This window comes from Cucurbita pepo, chromosome 3, assembly GCF_057944985.1.
Source record: "Cucurbita pepo subsp. pepo isolate OVF chromosome 3, ASM5794498v1, whole genome shotgun sequence".
Classification (NCBI taxonomy): Eukaryota; Viridiplantae; Streptophyta; class Magnoliopsida; order Cucurbitales; family Cucurbitaceae; genus Cucurbita; species Cucurbita pepo.
Window position 1 is genome coordinate 3,375,460 of NC_141800.1, and position 19,558 is coordinate 3,395,017.

General features: G+C 34.7%; 2 protein-coding genes across 2 annotated transcripts in view; both read left to right on the forward strand.

Annotated features, from left to right (window-relative positions):
* Positions 1-151: 151 nt before the first annotated feature.
* On the forward strand, positions 152-6,009 carry LOC111791505 (pescadillo homolog). The gene is made up of 13 exons (XM_023672881.2): positions 152-285; positions 407-492; positions 803-1,051; positions 1,154-1,279; positions 1,416-1,500; positions 1,589-1,696; positions 2,606-2,699; positions 2,812-3,095; positions 3,559-3,666; positions 3,742-3,863; positions 4,220-4,439; positions 4,550-4,774; positions 5,688-6,009. The coding sequence occupies exons 1-13, from the start codon at positions 244-246 to the stop codon at positions 5,769-5,771; spliced, it is 1,833 nt and encodes a 610-aa protein (XP_023528649.2). The 5' UTR covers positions 152-243; the 3' UTR covers positions 5,772-6,009.
* Positions 6,010-7,401: 1,392 nt separating this feature from the next.
* EMB3012 (embryo defective 3012) overlaps positions 7,402-19,558 on the forward strand; it is a 28,182-nt gene continuing 16,025 nt past the window's right edge. Inside the window, 14 exon segments of the mRNA XM_087121859.1 lie at positions 7,402-7,775; positions 8,430-8,695; positions 10,166-10,332; positions 10,440-10,656; positions 11,015-11,361; positions 12,536-12,715; positions 12,966-13,104; positions 13,181-13,329; positions 15,285-15,396; positions 15,500-16,086; positions 16,190-16,313; positions 16,434-16,711; positions 16,997-17,107; positions 17,341-17,403. Of these exon segments, the coding sequence (XP_086977985.1) occupies positions 7,600-7,775; positions 8,430-8,695; positions 10,166-10,332; positions 10,440-10,656; positions 11,015-11,361; positions 12,536-12,715; positions 12,966-13,104; positions 13,181-13,329; positions 15,285-15,396; positions 15,500-16,086; positions 16,190-16,313; positions 16,434-16,711; positions 16,997-17,107; positions 17,341-17,403 (2,916 nt within the window). The 5' untranslated portion in view covers positions 7,402-7,599.

Below are 19,558 nucleotides of genomic sequence, written 5' to 3' on the forward strand. Positions count from 1 at the left end.
ATTTTACCTAAGGAATAATATACGGTAAAATTCTGAAAACTATAGGCTAAAATAAATATAAAAAAAAAATTAAACTTAAAATATAATATTTTAAAATTTCGGGGACTAAATAATAACTGCCGGTACCGAAAAGGAATGTATCCCATATTTAAACAACACGGCCGCATCAACGGATGGTCATAGTCGGCGGCTTCCTTGCTGCAGGTCGTAGATTGATATTCTCTCTCGTCTGCTACCGCAACAATGGTGAATAAAGTTACGAGGAAGAAGCATTACAGGCCTCCGGTATGTTCGAACTTGTTCATAGATGTATTTGATGATGATAATCTCTGTTTATTAAGGATTGTTGAGCTGTTTCCGGCGCGGGTAGTGTGCTTAATTGTTTATGCTTTCGGTCGTTTATCAGGGGCAGAAGAAGGAGGGTAATGCAGCGAGATATGTGACCAGGTCGCAGGCTGTGAAGCAGTTGCAAGTTAGTTTGCCAGTTTTTAGGTATTTATTCCTGAATTTTTGCATGGTTATTGGTACCAGGAATGGGGCGTGTTTTTAAACGCATGATTCTTATTATTGATTTTGGACTATTAGTGCTTTAATACGTAATCATAGATGCTTCGAAGTAAATGGTATTTGTTTTTTAAGATTGAACATGTTTATCTTTGATTTGAAGTTATTGATATGAACAGGCGTTTGAAGATTTTGTAAATATTATATTGAATCCGGTTGGACTAGGATGGCATTGTTGTACCTTGATTGAATATAAACATTATTGAGACAATGGTTTCGGTTTTTATTATTATGACAGGAAGCTATGCATTTTCAAGGGAATTTTTCCTCGAGAGCCGAAGAAGAAATTTAAAGGAAATCACCACACTTACTACCACGTGAAGGACGTTGCTTTTCTTCATCACGAACCACTCGTGGAGAAATTCAGAGAGATCAGGGCATATGAAAAGAAGATAGATAAAGCTGATGCAAAAAAGAATAAGGAGCGTGCAAACTTTCTAAAAGTTCATAGGCCTACATATGTATTAGACAGAATAATAAGGGAGAGGTTCGTGCATTTTATTGGTCCTACTGAAAGAATTATTTGGTTTGTTTTCGTTGCCCATAATGGATTCTTTTCAATTGTTGTATGCTATGTTTGGCCTTCTAGGTACCCAAAATTCATCGATGCGCTTAGAGAATTGGACGACTGCCTCTCAATGGTGCACCTTTTGGCAGCATTACCGGCACAAGAGAGTGTAAAGGTTGAGGCAAAGCGCATTCACAAGTGTCGGAGGTTGGTCTTTACTGGCCACGATAAATTTCTATGAACTACATTTATATGTTGTTAAGTTGTCTTGTATTATTGGCATGGTAACAAATTGACAACTTCAATAACCCATCACATATATTCTTGTTATAATTTTTGCTAGGTTGAGTCATGAATGGCAAGCATTTATTTCTCGAACTCATAAATTACGAAAAGTCTTTATATCCGTGAAAGGCATTTACTATCAGGTATATCATGATTTATATTATGATATCTAGTGTCATGTGAAGCATTTTATATTCCAAATGTATTTTCTTAATTTTGTCGTTTGTATAGGCTGAGGTAGAAGGCCAAAAGATTACATGGCTCGCCCCTCATTCGTTGCGTCAGGCATTGACGGATGAAGACTTAACTGTTATTCTTAACTTCATGGAATTTTATGAGGTAACATTTTGATCCCATGTTTTCTTTTCAGCTATTCTACAGTAAGTGTTTGGTTCTTTTCACTGGTTGTCTTTCCAATGGAATGAATAGAGAGAAACTTTAGGAGAATTCATTGAGTTCATGATTTGTATACTATATTTTTATATTTAGAAAAGCAGGTTGGCATGGTTCAGATTATTCACATAAACGGTTATCTCTCTCTCTCTAATGAACTATGCTTGCAGCGAGGGGAATAAAAAAATAAGAGAACCAAGGAACATGATTGATATAAAAAATCAACTATATTGATTAGTTAGTTTTCTAGTGGGTGTGTGGTTTGTTTCAAGGTGAGGTAAGTCTGTTAGTTGCAATGTTGAAGTGTTAAAAAGAAGAAAGCGTGAGGGGACTTGGGACATAACAAGAAGATCTTTGGAATAGTTTTGAGGAGAGAATTAACCACCTTGATGCATAGTAAATACTCATTTTCCCCTCCTTTCAACTATAATATTATCTGTTTTCAAACAGAGCATGTGAAAAGTGCCCGAGATAACAAAAAAGTGCGTGTTACAAGTAGTTCCTAAGTATGAATAATTGAGAAAAGTAATATTCTTGAATGCATACATTCCATACAGCATCCAATATTCCTAATATTGAAGACTCCTGTTCCACTCTAGTCAACGGTCTACATGATAGATAAAGAACTCTTGCGTTCCATTTGGTTATTGTATTGGCACAATCATTTTGCCATTGGAGGTGACTCAACAACTGGAGTGTTTTATTTGTTTAGGACTCTTAATTCTTCTGTTCTAATATGGTAAAGGGGAAAAGAGTGCAATGCTCGTGTATCATGTTAATGCTTACCCATTTGCTATGCTTACCTTTTTGTTTTGAAATTGACTGGCTCACTCCTTGTAATTATTATGGCTGCAGACTTTTCTAGGCTTTGTGAACTTTCACTTATATCACTCGATTAATTTGAAGTATCCACCGATACTGGACCCTAAATTGGAGGCTTTGGCAGCAGGTGATTTTAATGTTTATTACCAAAGTCTATTATTTTAGATTGCTCTAATTTTAATCAACTTAGATTTTACTGTTTCTTTGTTTCCGCGTTTTTTATTATTGTGAATCTACAGATCTTTATGCTTTGTCAAGATACTTCGATGCCAACTCTAGAACTTCTCTATTGGGTCCTCAGACTTCTGGTTCTTTTGGATCTGGAGAAACAGATGCTGAACAAAAGTCTGAACTTAGACTTGCGCAGCTTCAACTTCAACTTCCCTTAGACGAGTCAACTGCATTGATGCATCTTGTTGAAGATGCAGCTTGTAAGGATGAGGATGAGGATGAGGATGAGGATGAGGATACTAGGGAGTGTAAGAAACTTTTTAAGAACATGAAGTTCTTTTTAAGCCGTGAGGTGAGATTATTTTCCATTTTACAATACGGTGTTTATGCTGTGTGCATTGCTACTGAAAATAGAGATGCTTTTTGAGATGGAATTCTGTAAGAAGATTGCATGCAGTAAATCCAAAATTAAACCCAAGATAAATTCCAAAACGTCAGAAACAGAGATTTTCTGTGTGGAGGGAAGAAATCATATATGTGAGGGTGTGATTCTACTAGATAGTTCTCTTCCCATCTTGTATGTAAACTTTAGGACATCAAACTTCATCAAACAACAATTTTAGGGGACAGTTTTGGAAGTTGATTTACTTATGTGAGTTCTTCACATAAGTGAACTAGTAAACGTTTGCTTAGTTGTTTTATGTCTCTATTACCATGGTTATTGGATTTGTGTCAACGATCCTCCATTCTTTCTTCTGAAGTCATACTGGATCTTATGATTTACTCTGTGGATGTTCTCCCAACTTCCATGTCAGGTTCCTAGAGAATCACTGCTTTTCGTTATCCCTGCTTTTGGTGGCATGGTTTCTTGGGAAGGAGATGGAGCACCATTTAAGGAATCCGACGAAACCATTACTCATCAGGTTTTCCAATAATTAAGACAAATTGGTGTGGCCTATAACATATTTTCATCCCTTCCTGATCCTTTCTAAATGCAGATTATTGACAGGCCAACGCAGCCTCACAAGTTCCTCTCTAGAGACTATGTTCAGCCCCAATGGGTCTTTGATTGTGTGAATACACGAATCATCTTGCCAACTGATGTTTATTCGGTGGGAAGGTACTTCCATGTTTTAAGATCTGCAATTAGATTTCTTTCTTGCATGCATTATCTAAGTACTATAGACTATCCAAATTTCTTTGATTCAGACTTTGGATGCTCTTTTATAGAAAGTAGTTCTACATGTTAGAAGTTTGAACCAACAATTTTCAGAACGAAAAAAAGCCCTGTTTTGTTGTTTTCAGGTTGCATTTATTGTTTATTTAAGTAAAGTTATGTATATGAATCATTGTAACTTTTTATAAATTCTACTACCTCTATCTGCTTTAGCACATACTTCATAATACAAATTAGTTTCTATAGTTGGTTTTTACTTTTATTATTTATACCTTCGAACTTATATATCAATTTGCTAGGGTTCCTCCTCCGCATCTTTCACCTTTTGTTGACAATGAGGCAGAAGGATACGTTCCTGATTATGCCAAGACCCTTAACCAGTTGAGGGCTGCTGCAAAAAGCGAAGTCTTGCCATTGCCGGGACTAGGCAAAGAAAATTTGGATGATCCTCAGAATTTGTTGGCTGAAGGTGTCACTGATCGAGCTGAGGCTATCATAGCTGTTGAGAAGAGACAAAAGGTATACCTTTGATGAAAATAGTACAGGTCGAATGAACGGGGCAGCTCAGTCCAACTGTTACTTAAACGCTAGAATATGCTCTTATTGTGGTATTGTATTTCCTAATGCAGATGATGGCTCTTGAGAAACAGTATCACGATGAGTTAAAATTGGAGATTGAAGGACGACAATATCATTCAGCTATTTCAAAAGTTGATAAGCAGTCGTCTGGTGAGGAGAGTGAGGGTGGCGAGGATTCCAACCTCCCTGATTATCAACAAATTGCAGAAGATAATTCTAACCTGTCACTGGTTCTTATGTCAAGAAACATTAGAGGCATTTATAAGGCTACGCAGGTAATTTACTTGATTTGTTGATCTATTTGTGGTAGTGCTTGAAGTTTTCCTTATGGTCTAGTAATAAACATACACCCACTCTGCGTTCGTTCTGTCATAACAAATTCAAGTTTCTATACTTTACTTCTTTTGCTCTTTATTCTCGGTAAAAGTTTTTTTTAAAAAGCTTGCATTAAAATCAGGTTTAAATTCGATTGTTTTTTGATCTCTAAATTTTGGTCTGTCAGCTTTACAAACTTGTTCAATTTTGGTCTCTAAACTTTCAAAATGTGAGTTGGTTCTTTTAAATTAAACTTGTTCAATTTTGATCTCTAAACTTTCAAAATGTGAGTTGGTTCTTGAACTTTAAATTGTCTATTTTAGTCGTTGGCGTTTAAAAATAAATTATTTTGATCTTTATTTTTGTTTTGTTTTGTTTTTAAGAATTTAATGACATAGTTTTGAGTACCGGTATTAGCATGTTAATGTAGACATGATTTCAAGCCACTTAGATTAGAGACAACAATTTGTATTCGATGGAAAAATAAAATATCAAGGACCAAGGTGATTGTTTTTTTTTTTTTTTTTTTTAAATTGAAGGACCAAAATACAACGAATTTAAAAGTTAGGGACCAAGATGAACATTTTAAACTAGTTTAGATGTTAGATTTTTAAACGTAAAATATATGTATTAAATATTTGTAACTATGTTTATTTCTTTATTCATGTTACTCTTTTAAGTCAATTCAAAATATATATTTTTATTTTTATTTTTATTTTTTGTTGGAAAGCACTTATTATTTAACCACTCTCATTTCTCAACCATAAATGCTTTCCGTTCTTTTTTTAGAAACATGCTTTTGTGCTTTCCCTTCTTTTTTAGAAACATGCTTTTGTACTCTTCTGTTGTGACTGAAATTTTTCTTGTTATCAGCTTGGTACAAGAAGGAACCAGGATCGTATTAAACTTCTCGAGGAAAGAAAGAGTAAGTTAGGAGAATCTCACCAATCGCAGTAAGTCAAATACAACCGCAATTTTGTTCTCAATCATTTGCAGTATTATTTTTGGATGTGCCAATTGAGTTAGTGTGCAGTTGAGTGTAACTCTTTTATCATCATTTGTGTTAGATTCGGTTGAAATTATTAGTTTTGACGAACTATGTCTGAATTTGTTATCTGCCACCTCTACTTAAAAGTAGAAGTCGACAAATGGACTACAATTTTAGTTCAGTCAAAATATATTAATCGAGACATTGACTTCCTAATTGTTGAGACTTGTTTTATGATGTGTTTGAAGACTACGAGCATTAAAAGTAAATGACAAACTCTATGATTCTTTCCGTTTTGTATATGATAGGTCCATGTTTTCTCGTTTAATAACTAGTGTTTTTTTTATTTATGGTCGAAAATTATGTTTATACACTACTTCCACCCTTATTAAGATGTGTGAAAACCATAAAAGAGATCTTAGATTGTGCTCTTCTATTTCTTTTGTGTGTATATATTTATATATATGTTACAAAAATTTACAAGTAATTACTGTGTGAGTTTAGGGTCGATGACATGATAATGTTTGCCTTTCATGAATATTTCCATTTGGCGTATAAATAATTATGATATTTTAGATGGAAATTAATATAGTAAAGACTTAATATAAAAATTTGGATTGCTATATCGTTTTGGTCGTCATTATATCATTATATGTCTTGATTTTCATTGGAGATTTCAAAGGATTTTATGCTTAAACGTGTATGCAAATATTACAATAGTATTGCAACATTTGAAATAATAATAATAGTGATGCAAGTGAAATGCTGTCCATAGTCATTTCAAGAACAATTCAACAAATTCCTTCAAAACTAAGACGTTTCTAATTGCTATTTATTACCCGAGGTCTAACTCTATTAAACAAAATTTTTAATTTGGCCATGAACAAAATTTATTTATAAGTGTTATGTCATATGCCATAAAATAACATGTATCATATTCCTTCACCAAATGACTATTAATCGTGTTTTTAGTTAATATTCCTTCACCAAATGACTAATGATTGTGTTTTTAGTTAAATAACACGTGACATTAATATTGAAGTTTCTTAATTTTTTGGTCGAAAAATGTATACGCGAACTATATTTACATTAAACATTATACTTTTAGATGTTTTAAATTTTAGTCTCAAAATTTCCAAATTTATATCGTCTTAGTCTACAGAAACTTGTTATCTATTTTTTTTTTTTTAAATCGTCGTGCGTTTGTCATCAAATTTTCGCTCGTCCAATATCTCTAACACGTGTCTTGAAATCCGTTTCATAATAACTTCTCCGTGCACACCTTCAAAGTAATGTCAAATATAAATTTAAAAAAGAATTAAAATTGTAAGAGAAAATGAAGCAAATCTAGAATCTTAACAATTAAGACAGTTTTTATTTATTTATTTATATTTTTATTTTTTTATAACAAAAGGCAACAAATGAAAAAGGTTATACTAAAATAGGATTTAAGCAATTTTTGGAGTAGCGTCGGAAAAGTAGCCAAAAGTAGTTTACAAGGTTCGGCCAGCTGGCGAGTGACAACCAATAGTATTGCGCCACGTTTCCCACTAGGTCCAATCGTTGCTTTTTGGGTTTCCAAATGCAAAAATCACAGAGACTTTACTAGGGTTCTATTCTCTTTCTTCAAGAATCTTCTCAGGTCTGCCCGTGCACACAGTTATTCAAGTTCGAGCTCAGTTTTCAGTCTCAATCACCATTTCAAGCTTCGAAGCTTGCCGTTTTTGTCGCTACAATTGCTTCTTCTGAGTTTTGTTGTAAACTTCATGATTATTGTTACACTGTGTTCAGCTGGAGATGTCGAATTTCACTCCTGCGCTGTTTGTTCTTCTCTTGATGATCGGTGGAAGCTACGGAGCGACTGCTCATTTCGCCTCTGGTCCGCACATTGCGGATGTGAATATACTGTTGCCTCCCAAGATGACTAATCCAGTAGAGTATAGGCTGCAAGGGAGTGATGGTTGCTTCAAATGGTAAATCTTAATTTTCGAGTCATTTTTCTAATTGATGTTTTGGATTATGTAAACGATGGACTTGTGAAAGAGAGTGGACCGAATGGTAGAGAAGTTGAAATCTGAACTTTGGAACTTCTGTATCAGTAATGGAGCTCAGTTGGTGATTAGTCTAATTGATTACATGCTGTAATGTCACGCTTAGTATAGAAATGGAGCCTGCCCTGCCAGTGAAAGCTCTTTTGGTTATTTCTACCCAGTGTGCGGCGGGGAGCTAAATAAATTTCCTCAGAGATAGGGAATCATTGGCTGTATCGAACCATCAAACAAATGCTTGAACTTATCGTTATATGGCTCATTGTCAGTGACTCAGTATTGAGCGATTCTCTCTCTTAGTAATAATTTGAAGTTTAAATTTAGTATCGACTATCAAGTGATTCGTAGTTACTATTTGGAAAGGTCAAAACATTTTAGAATGATAGCATTTCAAGAACAAGTAGATAGGCTTACCATCCCCTAGATCTCAAGAAATTATATAGCAAATTGATATTAGTTACTTGCCGCTGTTTTAAAATGTTTCTGTTTAACCAGACATTTTAGGGGAGTGATCTCATTGTAATTGTTGTCTTCTTTGGTCACTGCTAATTTATTTATTGCTCTTACAATAATTTTTAGGTCTTGGGATCATCATGATATTCTTAGTGTTCTACCAGAATACAATGTAAGTAGTCACTGCTCGACAAGTGCTCTGCTGAGATCTATTGCTCCTTACAGTGGTCGCAAGGAGACCGCTGTTTATGCTGCTGATGTACAAACTGGAATTGTAATTCGCTGCAAAGTTTTTATCGACAAATTTTCAAGAATCCAAATATTTCACAATTCTATCAAACTTGACTTGGATGGGCTTGCTACACTTCGAGTCCGTGCCTTTGACAGTGAAGGTAGATTTAGTATTCATAACCATGCCTTTAAAAGTGTATCATTATGCAATCTTTCATCTCTCTTGTTGTTGTGTATTGATTACATAATGTGGAAACGACGAAAAGAATAGTACACGATATGCAAATGTATGAAAAATACCAGGGAAATTGTCCACGAAGTCACAGTGAAATCCCAGAAAAGAAAATTTTAGATCAGTAATGGAACGTAATTTGTTCATTGTATCATAATCTTATTGTAGGAGACCCAATGTAACTTTTAGAATCCATTCTAAATATTTAGATTAAATATCAAAGACCTTTTTAGTACTGCATGTGTGGATGGTTGCAAAATGTGATGGAACTTTAGTTTTCATCCGTGTTTGTGGGACTGGCAGCTGCTTTGGCTTGTCTTTACATTATGTTCATTTCATAGGATCCTTGGAGAGAAATTGCATCTTCAAGGTTTGTTCAGCTTAACTATGGCTGGAAAGGGAAAGGGAATGCTAGATTTTTCTTAAGCCTTATTAGGATAGCTAAATTTGAATTTCACCTGATGAATATAAATTTGTGTTTATTATAATATTGACCAACTTTGACTATTTTTGAACTTTTAACCTACAATGCTTTCTCTCGATTTTAATACTCCCCTTATTTCCACATTGTAGTCTTTCTTCACTTATTGTTCTATGGAAATGTATTTTGTGATTTCTATGGCACTTAGTTTGCCCTCTTATGTTATTTCATCTCATCAATGAAATTAAGGAACACATGTTTCCATTAAAAAAACTGAGATCTCTAATTTGTGCCCCATTCTGGTCACTGTTCTGAAAGCGCCAAAATGCACGTACTTAGGCACTCCTTTTGCCCGGACATGGGTGATGTGATTTGTCTTGTTGAACGCACGCTTCTCAGCAAGTGAGCATCTTTACTAAGAGCATAAACGAGAGTTAAGCTAAATAAGGAAAAGCAAACTTAAGCCGTTGGGTCATCTGCTGTGTTCAACCCTCTCATCCAGAGTTCTTTCTCTCTCTCTCTCTCTCCATTAGTTGCGGAGAGACATGAAAATAAGAGTAAAGAGAAAAAATGATGAAGGGATGGAACCTATTCTGTGAGGCCAAGTTTTAATTTTTAGGTTTGAGTAATGTGGTTTTGTAGACCATTTTGTTGTTGAAAGGCTCATAAAGCTTGACCTTTGTTTTTTCTTTAATAGGAAATCCTTTATTTTCACTATCTCATGCTTCATGGTGGCTCTTTATGTTATACGTGTGTATGCGTATAGATTGTGTGCTTCACATTTTCATTTCACCCCTCACCTCCAAGACTGAGGCTATTGTGCTTCAGCGCATTTCACACTTATCACTGATCTTCTAAATCAGTTCCCCAGCTTCTCTGGATTTCACGTATTTAAGAAATTTGCATATATTTCTGTACCTTATTTCATTAGCTTTAATTTGGACGAGAGCTTGAATTGTTTCTCCATTCATTTTGCAGAAAATGTGTTTTCGTCATTAGTGGGCTTACAATTTATGTGGCATTTGATTCCTGAAACTGAAGGATCCTCGCATCACCTAACTCATCTCCCCTTGAAGGATTCTCCTCTTAGTGATTGTGGTGGGTTATGTGGAGACTTGAATATTCAAATAAAACTGGAAGATAGCGTATGTATGCTGCTGATGTTAAGAATTCCACTCTTGATACCGACCTAGTCCAAGCAAACCAACATTTTATATTTTATAATACTATTATTTCTTTCTTTATAATGCAGGGCGTATTTTCTGATCTATTTGTTGTAAGAGGAATTGAAATTGGCCATGAAATTGTTTCTGTGCATTTGCTCGAACCAGATGTTAAGCACATGGCCGATAAGATTGTTCTGACTGTGGCAGAGGCAATGTCACTTGATCCTCCCTCACCTGTTTTTGTCCTCGTAGGTGCTACTGTTCGTTACAGTCTTAAAGTTATTCGTGCCAACATACCCCAAGGTTTTCTCTTCAACTCATTCTAATTGTAGTTATCTAGTGTTGTACTAGTTACTACATAAAACTATTGACTCTGGTGTTCCTGCATGTTGATAAATATATTTTTTTAATAAGGAACCAACTCTCATTTGTAAAAATGATAGGAAGATATATAAGGGTGTTCTCCACAAAGAAAAAGAAAAGGACAAATCAATGGGGACTAAACAAAACTTGTAAATATGAAACCTAAGTTATGGACATTCAGTTGTTCTGTTGTATGTTTCATGACTGTCATTGAATTTGCTTACAAGTTAGACTTTACATGTGTGCATATCCTGTAATTCCCTTTTTTTTGTTGATTTTTATTTTTTTGCATATGCAGTGGTCACATTACCATCTCCACACTACCGATGGTCTTCTTCAAACTCTTCCATAGCTCATGTTGCTTCTGACCTGGGTTTGACAAGCGCTCTAAGATTTGGTGTTACAGCTGTAACTGTTGAAGACACTAGGGTTGTTGGGCACATTCAAATGTCATCATTAAATGTTGTCATGCCAGAATCTTTACATTTGTACATTACTCCTTTGCCTATCGTCGACGAACCTGTTGAAGGAATAGAAAGATCTGTATCTCTTGCCAATTGGTATATTGTTTCTGGTCGTCAATATCTCATTCAATTGAAGGTTTTCTCACGTGGACCTGATGCACAAGAAATATACATTACAGAGGTAACCTTTGTATCCTACAAATATTGGCATTTGAGAATAGATATTCAACATTGAAATATGGTTTTACTTCTAAAAATCTCTATTCTGACTATCTCACATATTTTCTTTGGTGTGTAACCTGGAACAAAATTTCAAGATAATGCTAATATGGCATGCTTGGCTTTCGGAGTCTACTCCTAATTGTTTACCTTTTGGGAGGGTTCGGTTAAAGGAATCATAAAGTATTTCATGAATAAAATAAAAGAGCAGAAGTTTGGGAGGTCATCCAATGGGAGGCACGCTCATGGTGTTCTTTATATGTCATCGCTTTATTTTCTGTTTTTGGAAATCTTTTTTTGTCGATGAAATCTTCTCTATTTCCCATCCAAAGAAACAAGTGTAAACAAGTTTAATGCAAATATGTCAACTTTCAACTGCTTCCACCTTAAGCTTGCTCTACACTGATATTGTTATTTGGAGTTGAATGATAACTCCAGTAACTGTTTGCTCTACTCTGATTTGGGTACCAAGTTGTATGTGACTTTAAAGCAGTAGAACCATATTTCTCTGCCATAAAGCTAATGCATACATGTCTTCCAAATTAAGAGAGAATGAAAAAGTAAAGCTATAAATAATTATTCGTTGAAAAAACATTTGTTTCTGGCTTAATGCATGAGAATCTCAAATATAATTTTAGGTAGTGCTGTTGCCGCTAATTACTTTCTATATGCTTGCATTTTAATCTTAGCTGTTTGAGACGGTACACGGTACTATTACAGCTAGTCACATTTGTTTGCAGCTTAGAAACACTCAGGGATTTAGACGATACTGTTGCAGCTGATTACACCCAACATGCATGCTTTATATATCTATATATATTTCCTTTATGCGTGCCTCTGTTTGCTTTCATCTTGTTCTTGTAAGTTGGTTTCTATAGAAAAAAAAAAAAAAAATTTCAATAAAGTCGATGTTAACTTTTGGCATTCTACTCTGATTTCTATACACTTTCTGCTTTATAAATTTTATTTTCTCTGAATTATGGACTTTCTCTTGCGGCTGGGAGAATTTACTGTGAGGGGAAATTGACTTTTTTATGAATAGCTTTTTTTCTACTTGTGGATTTTCCTCCTGCTTAATATATTTGGCTCACACTTTCTTCTATCTTCAGCTCATAATTTCTTTCCCACAAATGCAGAGTGATGATGTTCAGTTATATGATAACCAATCCCAGTTCTTGAGAACTTACCTTTTGACCAATGATCTTGTACCTAAACGCAAATGGCGAACTTCAAGAATTTTGCAAGCTATTTCAAAAGGACAAGGAATGTTGACTGCTTCACTGGCTTACTATGGTAGTGATTATGAAACTAAGGAGGTAACAGTCGATAGTCCAATCATATAAATTTTGTTCTTCTCCACAACTTCTTGGATTTTTACTTATACCTGAATCTTGTAAACTTCTGTTATAACAATTGCTATGATATCCTTTCCCATTCTATTTTGTGAGTATGGGGGTGGCCATCTCGATTATTGTGGCTATAATTCACATTGCTCAGATTAGTTATTCTTTTTCTGCCTTCTAGTTGAAAATTTATTCCTTTTTTGATCGTTTTCATCCAATTTAGGTTCTCAAGATTGTGCAAGAAGTTGTCATATGTGAACGTGTAAGATTCAGCTTCGACAACAGAAATGGAGTATCAAGAAACATCTTCTTACCTTGGACCCCTTCTGTTTATCAGGAGGTGTTACTTGAAGCTACTGGTGGTCTGTAGCATTTTAGCTGCTTAGTCTTTAAATCACTCTGGCTAACGTACTTATATCTTTTAATTCTCCAACATAGGTTGTGCTAAGACATTAAGTGACTACAAATGGTTTTCGTCGGACATAAGTGTTGTCACTGTATCTGCTTCTGGAATTGTTCAGGCAAAGAAGTTCGGTAAAGCAACTGTTAAAGTGCTGTCTATTTTTGACTCCTCAAATTTTGACGAGGTAAGATTTAAGAATTATTAGTAACATTCTGTTTAGTTGTTTTGAATGAACTCTCGTCTGTAGTTACTTGAACTTCCATCTGCATATTTCTTAGATTTTACGTTTTCTTCCACTCTTTTAATCCGTATTATTGTTTGTTATATACTTATATTTATCTTATTTATTTATTTATTTATTTATTTAAATTTTATTTATTTAGTTTGAAGAAACAAATATTTTGATGAGTGAAAAGTACAGAAAAGGAAGGGGACAACAACACTCGAAGTCAAGGAAATCTTACAAATAACTATTCCAATTCATTAATTAAAAAACAATTATAAATACAGAAGGTATTGGAGGGAGTACTAAGAGGAGGCCATAAACTTAGGGGCTGTTAGGAAAACTGTTTCGAAAACTTCTCTTTGGTTCCTATGCTATTTTTTATTTTTGCGATAAGATTTCTAATAAAAATTAATATTATGTTTTACTTTATTTTTATTTTTATTTTTATAATTTTATAAGAAACATCAATGGCTGTTTAATTGCAAAAACTAACAACCTCAGGGCCAGATAGAGACAGAACCCCCTTCCAAAAAGAGCCAAAGAAACCCCTTCCAATCAAGCATTATCAAAAGGAGGCTATGATTGCAATTTTTTTTTTTAAAAAATCCTCTATTTGTCTTCAAACAATCTTCACAGCCAGGCAAAAATTTTAATGGCACAGGCAAAAGAAATCCCTGCCATGCGCTTGGTAAACAAAAAGATAACCCAAACTCCCCAATCAAATTCATCGAACTGTTATTGGCATAAGTTCAGTGGAGGAATGTTATCTAGCGTTTCCTTGTACTTCAAACTAAAGCAACTAACCTAGGGAGATGAGGCATTTTGGAAACTTCCTTTGGCTTTTGTCCGTTGTAATCATCTACTTAAGTTTTTGGATTGATTGGTGATTCAACTCAAATTACCAATATCATTGCAAGAGTAATTGCAAAATGTTATTGTTTGACGATTATTTGTTTTTTGAATAAGCAAATTAATGTAACAAAAATGTTAAATTACCAATCAATTCAAAACCTTAAGCTGATGTGTTATAATAAATTTAACTATATAAATGCTTAAGATTCCTCTAAGTTATGGGCTTGAAAATTTGTAAGTCTTAACAAGCGAAAATCAAATATTAATTGGTAGAGGCAATAAAAATAGTGGTTCGGACCAATGACCTCTTGCCCTGATACCAAGTTAAATTACTAATCAATTTAAAAGTTTAAGTTGATGGGTTATGGTAAATTTAATTATATAAATATTTTAGCAAAAAATATTAGACATGTATCATCGACCAAATGATCATATCTTATTTGAATTAAAAAAAAAAAACTTACATTTTTTAGCGTAAAATTTGTACAAAAATATATTTTTTCAATTAATAAAGATTCTCCTACTGGGAGGCTTTTATTCACTCTTTCTAAATTTTTGTGATCTGATTTCTAATTTCTAATTTTCTTTTTTCCTTTTTCACTCTTTTGAGCATTTGTATCCTCGAGTATTCTTGCGTCCTTTCATTAATCAATGAAAAAAAATGGGTGAAGATCGCCCTACTGGTTTATTACATCCAAAACAAATAAAATACATAAGAAATAAAGGCCAACTCTAAACAATAAAGCTTGCATTTTTAAGGTATCGCTCTCCTGATGCTCATAAAACAAAGCCCAAAAATGGATGAAGCCCTCTATAAAGTACTGGTCTGGCTCGAATAAAACAGAAAATGGAATAATGCCTTGGGGTTTGCTACCATAGAAAATCCTTTCTTTATTCACCCTCAATGCCCCCATTACCTTTTTATTTTTTTATTTTATTTTTGGGGTTGTTCCTGTCAAGCATAGTTCATGTTTAACTTGTTCTCTGCTTTACTAAACATAAATATGAAGATTTGATCCAGTTAAACAAGTTCTGCTTATCTTACTTTGAAGTACTGGTAGGTTGTAATTGAAGTAGCCCTGCCTGCATCCATGGTGATACTTCCCAGTTTCCCTGTAGAGACTGTCGTGGGATCATATCTTCAAGCAGCTGTCTCAATGCAGTCATCAAATGGTTTCCTACACATTCAAACTTCAAATTTATGCGTCCTTATGATTTTTCTTTTCCTTTTCCTTTTTTAGTTTAATTTTTTGTAACATTGATTTTTCATTTGTAGGTGACTATTTCTATCGATGTGATGCTTTTAATTCCCATGTAAAGTGGAAAGTTGAGAGTGAATCTTTCAAAATTCAAAATAAAACATGGGAAATGCCTGTACTAGACGTGGTAGAAAATGTTGAGCCACGTGGTTTTTCCTATGGCCCTCCTTGTTCATGGGCTTCTGTCTATGCTTCTGGTTCTGGTCATACTGTGCTGCAAGCCACACTATATAAAGAACATCAGCATTTTGATCTCTCTTTGCATGGGCCTATTTTATTAAAAGCATCTGTACAAATTGCTGCTTATCCACCTCTCCGTGTTGGGTACATTGGTGATGGTAGTCAATTTGGTGGCTTTTGGGTTGATCCGACTCCAACAGAAGTTGATAGTTTGGAAAGTCTTGATAAGTTACATCTTGTTCCTGGAACATGTTCTAATGTCATGCTTCGTGGCGGTCCTGAACATTGGGGTCGAGGTGTTGAATTTATTGAATCTGTTGAAATTTTGGATGAAGATTCTGTTGGCAAGGGCGGAATTTTTGTGCACCAAATATCTGAAAATTATGGTTCATATCAAATTCAATGTCAAAGACTAGGAACCTATGTACATCTCTTTCTTCTTCTGTCATTCATTAGTAATATTTTTATTATTTTACTTGATTAAGAAAAATCTGATATATATGCTAATTCTGATTCAAATGACTCAGACCCTTCAATTTAAACGCGGTAATTTGATTGGAGATGGCCATCCGACACCTGCAATCGCAGTAGTTCTGGTCTCAGTCATGTGTGGATTCCCTTCTTCGATCGTCTTAATTGCTGACGAACCTGGTATTAATTGTTTCTGTTTGTCAAATGTAGACTCCCTTTGTCAATTGTTTTAGTTGTTGAATCAGTTTTTCATTCTAAAGTTGGATCTTTTTTAACTGGTAAACTGATGGTACTATGCAGTGAATAAAATTGACGTCATACGAACTGCAATTCTAGTTGATGGGGGTTCAGTGAGACATCGTGCTGCTCCTGTTACTGTGGCTAATGGTCGCACTATAAGAATAGCTGCAGTTGGTGTTAGTGATTTAGGAGAGCCTTTTGCAAACTCATCTTCTCTTCATTTGAGGTGGGAACTTAGCAGTTGTGGAAGTTTAGCTTACTGGGATGAGCGGTATGATTCAAAGAGGTCTAAGTATAGTTGGGAGAGATTTTTGAGATTGCGAAATGAATCAGGAGAGGTAAAATCTTACATTATTTTCAACTCAAATTAGCATCATTTCATGTGATCCTTTTTTGCATTTAAGTACTTCTTGCTGATTATTATAATATTCTTTCCTGGCATTATGAGCACATGTACTGTTACTTATTTGGTGTGGGTTATATGGATGAAATGCATGTAATGCAGACAACTGTTTTAATGGTGTTGAGATCTTTCTTCTTGTGTGATTGAAATCCCTCCTCTCCCCTGAACACCCATTGTTCTACTGCTTCTCTGAGTTGAAAAAATATCTTCTCTCTTCAAGTGCATTGTTCGTGCAACTGTCACCGGCTTTAGTGACGCTGTGAGGAGCGATTATTCTGCCCAGTGGCTTGATAATGCAGATAACCTTTTGACAGATGCAATACGTTTACAGGTATGGTCCTTACGAATTTCCTTATTTATTAATTCTAAATATAGGGGGAACTTGTGCTTGTATTTTTCTTCTTATGATTAATAATGAATATTTTAAGTTCAAGAAGTTCTTCAACCATGCAAATCTTTTTTCTTTTCGTTCTTTCCTTGCCCATTTTCATACTTGTAATGTATTTATTGATACTCATGTTATCTTCTTTACTTGGTTCTTACAACTGATGCTCACAAATGCAGCTTGTTTCTACTCTAAGAGTTCACCCAGAGTACAATTTGCTGTTTTTCAATCCGGATCTCAAGGTAGAATCCTGATACCCACAATATGGATACATCGATTTGATACCTTTCATATTGATATTGCAACTTCGATCTTGGTGTCTTGATATCTGATGTAGCCTAACATCTACAATTTTGTGGTTCTGATTTTGGTCATAGTACTAAAGATGTCATCTAACAAGCCATTTAACTAAAACATTAACCTACTTAGCTATGAAGCAAACTGACTAAAGGGAATTGATGCGTGTAACTACCGAATTCAACAGAATAGAAACAGCAAGTTCATGTCGTAAAATTCTTAATAGGAACCAAAACAATATAAACGCAAACATATATATTCTGATTAGAGGACAGAAAAGAATCATCCAAATATTAAACTGAAAAGTTGTTGTCAAGCACTACTGCTACCTTCTGATTTCTCACTTTCCGTCCCTCAACTCTGCTTTGTCTTCACTGCCACCGTCCAACAAAACTGTTGTCTTTTCGTTGTTAATAAGAGTTTTGTTTGAAATTTTAGTTTATTATTTAAGTTTGATTTCAGCCAAATATGGAAGTGAAAAGTTGCTGTGTAACATTTTTTTTTCTGTATCTGGGAAGAAAACATCATGATTTTTGTTGTAAGATTTGAAGTACAAACAGGTTATCCCTTTATAGTCTTCCCATCTTCGTTTGTTGGAGAGCTATTTGATTGAACTTCTGCATTTGCCGTGCATTCTAGTTTCTTCAAGTAAAACAGAGATCCTTCATGGACTTTCCACATGTCGAAGCTTAGATCCCATATAGGGTGGTCTTTAGAGTTTGTTGTCTGGCCTTCATTACGAGGAAGAAAGGTTTTAAGGATTCATGCTGGTATTAAGAAAAATGGGTAGTTTGTGTTCCATTTTTAGTAACAAAATCAACCGGAAGTAGGACCAAACTAAACTGAGGTTTGGCAAGCTCAGATGCAAGCTCACAGCTACTAGCGGTCTCCTACAACGCGATCCATCTCCTTTCTTATTCATAATTGTCCTTGGCCGAACCAAAAGGGCTTGACTAGAGGGTTCTATGCTGGAAAAACCACCCAAGCATTATCCATTACACATCTACCATTTGCAGATGATACAACCCATTTCTCCTCATGACGTAGTGGCTCTCAACAATCTCTTCCGTACCATCAAAGAATTTGAAAAATATCGAGTCTCAATATAAATTGCCTAAAATCTGAACTTTTGGTATCAATCTGGATGATGATCAAAATTCAACCCTCTAGAGTAAAGGGCTTACATAGTTATCCTCTTCCTGATGGTCCCAACCCTAGCTGCCGTCATCGTCAAACCCAGTTGTGCCATGACGGTCCTATTTGTCATTGTCTGATTGTCATAGAACGGTTGCCTTTATCTGCTGTCCTTGTTTGCAATCTCAGCTTCCACATCCATCTTCGTTAGCTATCTCATTCTTTGGGCCTAGTTTGTGAATTTTTTCCTCTTTCTTCTATGGGCTAGCTTCAGCAGTCGTTTGTGTTGTTGCTTCTGCTATCAACGCCGCTTTCTTTCTGAGTCAATGTTTTCTCCGCCTTCCATAATTCTGTCGCCATACCTTCTGCCGACGATTCTCAACTTTGTTTTTTGCTTTTTGGCTGTTTTTTTTTTTTTTTTTTTTTTTTTTTTTGCTTTTGTTATGACTTACAAGAGCTCTTGTGGTTAAGTACTTTAACATTTGGTTTGAAGATAGTGTTCTTTGTTTAAGATGTGAAGAACAAATTGATTATTCCTCTCTTGTTATCACATTTTGTGCTGGTTGGAAGACTCACTTGTGGATCTTTTGTTTCTTCTAGTGTCTTTGAACTTTTCTCAAGCAAACTAGAGATGATAGTGGTAAAGTAATAAAGATTGGAATGGAAGAATAAAAAATATTCCAAGAATGTAGCTAGTTAAGAAAATACTTCTTTTTCTTTTAGACTAATTTTTTTTGTAAAAGAGCTTTCACTGCATTGGACCGTAAATTTTTTTGACTTTGGTGCCAAAGGAGGACCAGCAAGCAAGTGTAGAATATTCTCCTTAAAATAGTCGAAAACACCAAGGAGCCTTATGATAATAAAAATTAAAAATGCAATAAATGATACTTTCCTAATTTTCCCCTGAACATATTCTATAAATTTATAAATTATAATCACAATATCTGCGATAACATACAACTAATG

Coding starts and splice junctions, on each gene's coding strand:
- LOC111791505 (XM_023672881.2), top strand. CDS start 244: ATGGTGAATAAAGTTACGAGGAAGAAGCATTACAGGCCTCCG. Junction 286..406: donor AGAAGCATTACAGGCCTCCG/GTATGTTCGAAC, acceptor GTCGTTTATCAG/GGGCAGAAGAAGGAGGGTAA. Junction 3,667..3,741: donor ACGAAACCATTACTCATCAG/GTTTTCCAATAA, acceptor TTCTAAATGCAG/ATTATTGACAGGCCAACGCA.